Raw genomic sequence first — 9,002 nt, 5'->3', positions numbered from 1 at the left:
TCACCTTCATGTGGGCCTTTTCTTTTGAGTGTTCTTTAAAGGTGCCGTTGCCCAGAACGCCTCTTATTCTTTCTAGCTTACTTCATACTACTGTCAGAAATGATGCCTGTTCCTTGCCACCAGTCATCACTGACCACCAGCACTTTTATCTTAGGGAAATTTAAAAAGACCCTAAATTTGTAGTGACAAGACATGGGCTTGACCTCAGCTCTTCTACTTAGTTGATCAAGTAACTTGACCTCTGTGAGCCTCAGAATCTTCGTGTTAATGGGCATAATCTGACACCAGTGTCACTTATAGAATGTTTGTTAGAATCAAAATCACCAATAGATAATGGCCATGAAAGCCATTTGTGAGACATGCATCATGAAATAAAATGTAGCGTGTTTGCTGATAACCCATAAACTCTTCTAGGACCTGAGAAAAGTGCCTGAGTGAACATGTCTGCCTGATTTGTCCACAGGTATCAATTTAAAAGTGTGTAAAACCAACTTCAGCATCTTCCCCCATTCCTCAAGTTGCTTCATTTCTTGTACTGTGTACTTATTATTCTGCCTGGAAAGGTTAGTGAATTAAGAGGCAACTGACATCAACAAGTTCTACCATGGAGTACCAAACAAAGAACAAGTATTGGGAAAAAAATTTCCCATTAAAACTCGTTGCATACTAAATTCAACCAGTTTTAAAACAGTTGAGTATCAAAAGTGTAACTGTATTATATTGGAAATGGCATTTGTATTTTTCCGTTTACCTAGTTAGAAGTTCATGTATTTACCAGATTTTCATTGACTCAGGCTTGAAAGCTTAGCATTGATTATTGTTTCTTGCCCCCACTGTACATAAACCCTTACCAGATCCTACCCTTGAAAACAGTTTGCTCCAGTATTAGCTCTTCCTGGTGCTTCCTGATCCTACTAGTTGAAATTAATCCTTTCACTTCAGTGCTTCTGTAGCATTTTGTTTCATAATAGCTATATCATACTTAATCGTCTATTAATAAATCAAGACAGTGGGCTTGCTGCAAATGCTGAGAAACAGAATCTAGTGATGACAAAGTGCTGAATGAGGAAGAGGAAATGGATATCTGTGAGCACTCACAGGCAGGGTTTCACACAGGAGAGAGGCCAGTGTCATCCCTGTGAGGGACAGACCAGGTCACAGGCAGGAAGATGAAATTCCAGGTGGCAAGGAGGAGACTGGCAGTTTTTAAGGGACAGGACTGGGGTGAGTTGACTTGCTTTGAATAACATTTAACATAGTATTATTCACAAAAGTCATTAAATGATGTTGCTAGTACCTATCTGAATTTGTCTTTGGTGGAGAATGTGTGTGGTGCATGAGTTTTAGAATCACAACAAATCCAGTTCCCAAATTGTGTGCATTAGCTGTAAAGAAATGTGACTTCCTGACTTAATGGGCAGACAAGAAACTCTTTGTTACTTTTTTTTTCCTTCAGTGCTACGGATGGAACCCAAGGCCTGGTGCAAGACAGGCAGGTGCTCTACCACTGAGCTACACTCCCAGCCCTAGGAACTCATTGAAGGAAGGATCCATAGGGTGACTTGCTTCTAGAGCCTCCCCATGAACCTAATTTTCTCCCTTTCCCATTGCACCTAGCGCAAAGTTTTGGTGAACCATTGGAAAGGGAAATTTTCATCTCCCACAACAGATTTACAGATGGCTACCACACCATCCAGGAAACATTTTGTGTAAACCTGCACTCATCAATAGTTCATTGGGAAGCTAGGCTAGGTTAAACATAATATGCAAATTGGAGGGCTAAACACTGTGTAGATTTAGCAACCTAACAATCTGATCGCTGTTTTTCTTTGGAGTTTGTGTGATAATGGGACAATGCATTTGTCTCACTTCTCTTGGCTCAGCACCTAATTCGGGGGTGCTTGTATTGTCAAGGATTGGGGAACTCAAGCCACTAGCATTCCCCAAGGGGCCTGAAGAGTAGCATTGGCTGGAGAAGAAGGAGCAAGGGAGCAGGACCTCAAGAAGGGCAGGCTTGCGTTGGGCTACACTCTGTTTGACTGCCTCCCACCAACAACACCCCTTCACATTTGACCTGTTTGGCTGTTGTTTGCCCAGATGCCAAAGCCATGACAGTTCCAGAAATGCTCCAGTAGCAAAGTTCACTAAGAAGAAAGAAGGAAATACTGGGAAGATTGAAAGGCTCCAAATCCTTAGTTGTTTATGCTTCTTGTTCCTATTGTCTTGTTTCTGTTTTCTCTTATTATAAGCAATGTTATTTACTATCATAAGTTGGTATGAAAAGCCAGTACCAGAAAAACAGCAACAGTCTGCTGAAAGTGTTAGGATAAGGCATGCAAACGGAAATAAAAGCTAAAATACAATGCTTTAGTGGGTTTTTAAAATAATTATATTAGCCTTTTGATAAAAAAAAAGCTTCTTCAATTGAATAATTCAATTAAGATTCTACGTTGAGAAAAGACTCAGTAACTGCCCTGATTTACTATTACTGGGAAGTTTTTGTGTTTTTTCATTGCTTTATGTAGAAATTGGAGCAGATGTGGGGTGATTTCACTCAGTTTCTGTGGTGTCCTGCCATTCAAATTTTATTACGCAGGACTGTTCTTAAAGCATATACACTGTCAGACTTACCCAAAAGGCAGTAAGTGGCATCCAAACACAGGAAATAGGCTCCAAAATGTGAGCTGTGACATGTGAATTATTTCTGTGGAGATCGTGATGCAATGCAGCATAGTTCATTGTCTGGGAATCCCCAGGGTCTGGCTGCGTAATCCAAACTCCTCCTGGGGTTTAGCTAGAACTGCTTGGGGTTTTCCACTTTGATTTAAATTTTGATGGCCTTCTGTAGCTAGCAAGGACTTCCTAGATGGAGATGGTAATTCCAGGAGTTGGTACCAGTTAGTTGGTACTTCTTTGGTTGGTCTGATATGGGGAGATTGAACTGGGAGAAGATGAACACAAAGGAGGTGATATATGAACTGATTGTTTTCCAGACTGTCTCCTCTTGTCCAAGAACAGCTGGAGAAACTAAGCTGCTTTCCTTGTGAAACAGGAAGCTGTGTGGGGAAGAGGAGTCAATCTCCAGGGCATTATATCTTTTATCACATATATCCATAAAGTAGAAACAAATTGCCAACATTATGTGAATTATAGTAGATCCATATGACAAAATATTATGTATCAACACAATTGCTGTTTTCAGGCTGGAAGCTGGGTGTAGTGGCGCACACCTGTAATCCAGCACTCAGGAAGCTGAACCAGGAGGATCGCTTTGAGTTCAAAACCAGCCTGGGCTACTTAGTAAGTTCAAGGCCAATCTGAACTACATAATGAGGCTCTGTCTCAAAAAAACACAAACAAACAAACAAACCCACCTCAGGCTGAGGGTGTAGCTCAGTGGTAAGATGCATTCTTATCATGAGAGAGGCCATAGGTTCAATCTCCACCACCAAAAAATAAATGATTAAATAAAATAAAATAAGGTATTTTTACAGAAACTATACTGACACAGCTGTTATGCATTATTAATTATTAATAACCATTGATATTAATATGTTATGGTTTGTGTCTTGATTTCCCCCCGCCCAAGCTTCATGTGGTCATTGATGGAGCTTTTTCAGAAGAGACTGGATCTAGAGTGTGTGACACTGGAATTGATTCATGGTGCAATGCTAGGCTCAAGAGCACTAGGATTAAGGGTGTGAGTGCTACCTGCCCTAAGTAGCCTGGATAAGATATAATGGGTAGAAAGAACTGTGGTCTTCCTTTGCTGCTTTGCTACCTTCTGCCCACCATGAACTGTTACCCCTCTGCCATGTGCTGCCCTTCCTTGGAGGCAGTTAATTATGGATTGAAACCTCTACAAACTGTAAGAAATCTCTACGAACTGTAAGCCAAATAAACTTTTCCTCCTTTAACTTTGGGTGTTGGGTATTTTGTCTTAGCAATGAAAAAAGTAACTAAGACAAAGTGAAAATAGGATATATTTATATGTGATATGGTTTGGATATGTGTACATACATATAAAACAATGAAAGAAAATATGTCAGTGTAGACAGTGCTATATTTGGAGTACTATTTGGGGTCTAGACGATTTTTAAAATATATTTCACATATATTTATACATGTGGCACTGAAGATTGAACTCAGGACCTGGAAGTGAGCTATATGTGAGTCCCCAGCTCTTTTGTATTCTTTATTTTGAGACAGGATTTCTTTAAGTCACTCAATTGCTTGGGGTGGGCTAAAAATTGCAGTCCTCCTCACTCACCTCCAAAAATGCTGGGATTACAGGCATCTACAATCACAGCTTATTTCCAGTGACTTTTTACTACATTTTTGAACTTTCATATGATGAATATGTGTTTCTTTTATAATGGTAATTTTTAAAAATGCAATCATCTTCCCCAGTGAAATAAATAATAAAGTACTGACATTTAATATACTAATCCAGTTTTTGTAATACAATAGACCTTTTAGTTAGTCTTTGCTATTTATCTTAGTTATTGTATTATTTAGGCAATGATGAACTAAACCTATAGCGGAATAGTTCATTTTTCTATAAGTAGGAAAGAAGAGAATCTTTTCTGAGTTCTTAAGAGTCTTTAAGGAAAAACAATTTCAAAATGTTTTACATTTTGAGTTAAAAAATTGACTCCAAAAGAGAAATGAAAAATTGATACCAGTCATAAACATTTGATTCAATGTTTGCAAAACATACTTTTGACTTTCTTAAATTTAAATTTAGAGTAAAAGCTGATTTACAAACACAAGCTATTTGCAAGTTAGCTTCTCCGGCTTTACAACTATGCATAATGATTAATTTAAAAGACAGGAAATAGCCAATTGTTGATTATAGCAAAAAATTCCATCAACAAAGTTATAACAATCTTTTCTAATGTATTTTACAGCAAAGGTGTCATTAACTGTAGGCTATAAATAGATTTTAATATGTTTGACACAATAAAGGAGTGGAGCCTCCAGAAATAAGAATGCCCAGCACTGAAGATAGTTGCTTAAATGCCTTGGGAGAAAGGGAAGTGCTACACTTTGAATGTATCCCCCAAATTTCATGTACTGAAAACTGAATCCACAAAGTTATAAGTTAATGGTATTTGATAAGTAGGACCTTTGGTAGGCAATTGAGTCAACTGAATGATTTTATCATAAAAGTCTGCTTTCTCTAGCACAGTTGCTGTCTTGCCATATGGTAGTCTCTGCTGTGTTATGATACAGCAGAAAGACCCTTATCAGATGATGAGCAGATGTAGCCACCATGCTGTTAAGATTTCCCAATCTCCAGAACTGCAGCAAATAAACTTGTATTCTTTATAAATTACCTGGTTTCAGGTATTTTGTTACAGTACCAGAAAGCAGACCAAGACAGGAGGTTATGTTCTTTGTTGGTCAACAATATCCATACAAATTGGTGTGGACTTTGAGCCAGAAACTGATGGCAAGTGAAAAGACCAGAAGAGTTAAATTTTAGCCTGAGCCTTTTGTCTAGGCCAACAGAAAAGTTCATAATGTCCAGGAGCAGAAAGTAAGGGGGCCCCCAGCTCTGTGGAAGTTGGCAAGGGCCCTACTGGGAAGAGAGGAAGCTCCACAGGGTGGTGCGAAGTTAACCCAGTTCATCATGACTGCGGTAAGGGTTTTGTTAAGGAGGATGGTATTTTCCTTAGCTATTTCTCATTTACATTTAAGAAAAATGCATTTTCCCATAATTAACATTTGTTGGTTTCACTTAGAATATGCCAGATAACATGCTAGGTATTGCATGGATTTCTTCTCTCTCAGGGTTTACAGTATGAGGTGACACCAACTATAAACCAATAAACAATTGTATAATTATAGATTGTGATAAGGCTCAGAAAGTGTGAGAAAATAGGAAGAATGTTCAGGAAAAATCTCTCCAAGGAAGAAACACAGAAATCTGAAAAGAAAAACATTTGGCCATGTAGAGAATGAGGAGGAAAGAGGCCTGGACGGAGGAGAAACAAGCAAGGAAACTGCTACTGGTAAGAGAGGATGGGGGTTTGGAATAAGAACAGGGTAGAGCAGGGAAATTTGTCTAAGAGGAACGGTAGTGCTTTGATGTGGTTGGAATGAAGCAGGTGCAGACCTGGCCTTACTGCCTAAGGGAGAATAAGGAGAAAGAATGCACTCAGTCATGCCCTATTCTTTTGTGTTTTAATGTGCCTGCAACCAGGGTCACCTTGATGTAAGAGCCTACTGCTCTTAACGAGGAGATTCCTAATGAACTGTCATCTAAGGTTGGCTTCAGTGGAGGTTTTTTTCTAAACTATAGCACACACCACAAAGACGCTAAAGAAAATCTAGAGAAGTAATTAATGTATTTATTTGGAATACATCCAAAGAAATGTAACTTGGGATCAACTTAAGGAAAATGATCACAGACATCTCCCTGCCACCATGTCCAACAGTCAGTGAGGAGGTGCTGCCGAAGTCTCCACTGCCTTTGGAAAGTGAATGGAAGATAGAAAGCAATAACCTTGAGGGTCAGCAGAGGCCAAAAACCTTCCTTTCCAGGAGGTACCAGAGTCTGAGCTGTTAACCCCATGCAGTTCCCATCCATCAACCCAGGGGGAAGAACTGAAGTGGGTAAGAGGAACCAAGCTGACTGCTGCTCCGGCTGTTTGCACTTCCTCCACACTGCTCTCAGTTCCTGAAATCAGCTGTTGCAGCGTCCTGCAAGAGCAAGAGCAGAAGCAGAAGCAGAAGCAGAAGCAAAAGAGGAAGTAGAAGCAGCCCCTAGACGCATCAATCGGAAGGCACTCTGGAGTGGTACCCCTAGACTCATCTGTGTTCTTTGCTCTGTGCTCCCCAACCTGGGAAGCCTGCCAGCTTTACAGTAAATAGTTACATCCGAGTCTACACATCCGCTGAAACTTCCATCACTTATACGAAGACCTCGAGATTGTATCCCTGTCTCCTCACAGTTTTAGATTTGGGTATTCAGTGTAAAGTGCTGGGTACTTCCTGTTAATAATCGGATGCCCCTGTTGTCACCCTAGACATGTGCTTGCTGCTGTCTCAAACCCGATAAAGAGGGCCTCATGGGTTTTTTAAGACCCAGGAAAACAACTTTTAATTCTTTTACATATTTTTAGTGGCAGCTAGCATTGAAGTGTTATACAAAAAGGAAGCTATAGTTGAAATCATTGTTACATAAAATTCTAGGTCTAAGTTTTAAAGGTACGGGACTATTGTCTCCTTATAATATTCATGTTCTTTATGCTTTCATCTTAAAGATGACAGGGTTCTTTCATGGAGAGTCAGTAGATGTCATACAACTAGTTTTCAATGAAAAAATCTTGTTTTTCTGTTATTAATTGAGGCTTTTTATGTCTTAGCTTTCAAAATCAAAATTTAAGTAGGTCATAGTGCTGGTATTTTAAAACCTAAAAAAGCAAAACTAAGGGACTTTCTGAAGGCAGAAATAAGTTTATCATCTTTTTTTCATTCATTCATCACATATGCATGGAGATCCAGAAGATTCTCAGCACAAAGATGAATAAGACATACACCTTGCTCTTGACAGGCTCTGAGTTTAGTGGGGATGATAAATCCATTAGCCAACCATTTCCCATGCTAGACAGCACCTGACAGGGTCAGGCTCTGGAAAGAAGAATCACTCTTCCAAATGTGAGTGTCAGGCATGGAAAGGAAATGCATATGAGGCCCAGGGTCAAAGACGGGGATCCTTCAATGAGGTTTTTAAGTTAAAAAAAAGTTTTCAGCGTAATAGCATCTGTTTGTACCGTTGTACTTATACAAAATTAGCTAAATAAACAGCAGTAAATAGTGCAGACGGCCCCGTAGTGCATGGACTAAACGGGGAAACTCCCTCCTTCCACTCCTCTACCCGACTTCCTGTTCTTTCGCGGCCTCCTATTTCCCCTCCACTGGTCTGCTGGTTCAGAGTCCCAAGGGCTCCTCCCAGGGCATTTCTATGCACGTCTATGTACATGCACTAATATTTGTTTGCTTTTTATATAAATGGGAATATACTGTGCATACTGTTCTACAACTTGCTTCCTTTCTACTTAACACCATGCCTTGGAGAGTTTTCTACAGCGGAGTAGCAATGACTCACCTCATTATCACAAATGTCATGGATGCACAAATTTTGTAATTTCCTTCATGCATTTTGTATTTCATTTAGCCCACAGCTTGGTCACTAGCTGAATAGCAGAGAACTTGACTGAATCTCTTCCGGATTAAATGCAGTCAGTTTTGAGTTTTCGTTAGTCTCCTTGAGGGAATTCTCAGTGCAATCGATTTCCGTCTTTCTAGGAGTGACGCGATGGGGTAGGAGGAGACCACTAATGGATTACTGGCCTGCTTGTCTCTTGAGAGCCACTGAGATGACTTCTGTCACAAGATACGTTCTTCAGCTCAGCCCAGTCTTCTGGAAACTTCCTGTTCAGTTACCTCTGGCTCCCTGAAAGGATCTGGAGTTAGGGCTTCCCTCAGGCCCTCGATCAGCATTATTGCAAGCTCTGGTCCTGCCTGATTCTGCTGTAGGAAGTTTTCAGCCTCCTGGGACATGCCTAATAGAGGAGGCCCAGTCTTCTCTGCTCTGGGATACCTCTTGGCCCATACCAGGGCCTCTTCTCTCCTGTTCTTGTGGCTACATTAAGTGTTGTCCCCTTTCCAGAAAGCACTATTGACCACATGAATATTTATACCAAAATATCTCTGAAGAATAGCTAAATCTTGGAAGCGGCCCATATATCCATCAACAGATGAATGGGTAAAGAAAATGTGGCATTTTCCCATGATGGAATACTACTCTGCCCTAAAAAGATAAGCTTGAGTCATTTGTAGGAAAATAGATGCACCTTGAGACCATAAGTTTAAGTGAAACAAATCAGACGCACAAGCTTATCACATGGTTTGTCTTATATGCGAAACCCAAAGTAAAAATAAACAGCAAAATAAAAGGTAGATAAAAGGAAGTAAGGAAGTAGATTGTTCTC

General features: G+C 40.0%; 1 protein-coding gene across 1 annotated transcript in view; it reads right to left on the bottom strand.

Moving 5' to 3' along the window:
* The window catches only part of Pip4k2a (phosphatidylinositol-5-phosphate 4-kinase, type II, alpha), a 168,538-nt gene extending 159,967 nt beyond the window's left edge, over window positions 1-8,571 (bottom strand). The window contains exons 1-2 of the mRNA XM_005387233.1: window positions 8,455-8,571; window positions 82-149 (exon numbers count right to left, since the gene is read on the bottom strand). Of these exons, the coding sequence (XP_005387290.1) occupies window positions 82-149; window positions 8,455-8,571 (185 nt within the window). The remainder of the gene's footprint in view (window positions 1-81; window positions 150-8,454) is intronic.
* Between the last annotated feature and the right edge of the window lie 431 nt (window positions 8,572-9,002).

This window comes from Chinchilla lanigera, unplaced genomic scaffold, assembly GCF_000276665.1.
Source record: "Chinchilla lanigera isolate Chin_1 unplaced genomic scaffold, ChiLan1.0 scaffold00028, whole genome shotgun sequence".
Taxonomy (NCBI): Eukaryota; Metazoa; Chordata; class Mammalia; order Rodentia; family Chinchillidae; genus Chinchilla; species Chinchilla lanigera.
Note: the sequence above shows the minus strand (reverse complement) of the source record. Positions and strands in the feature narration are given on the sequence as shown.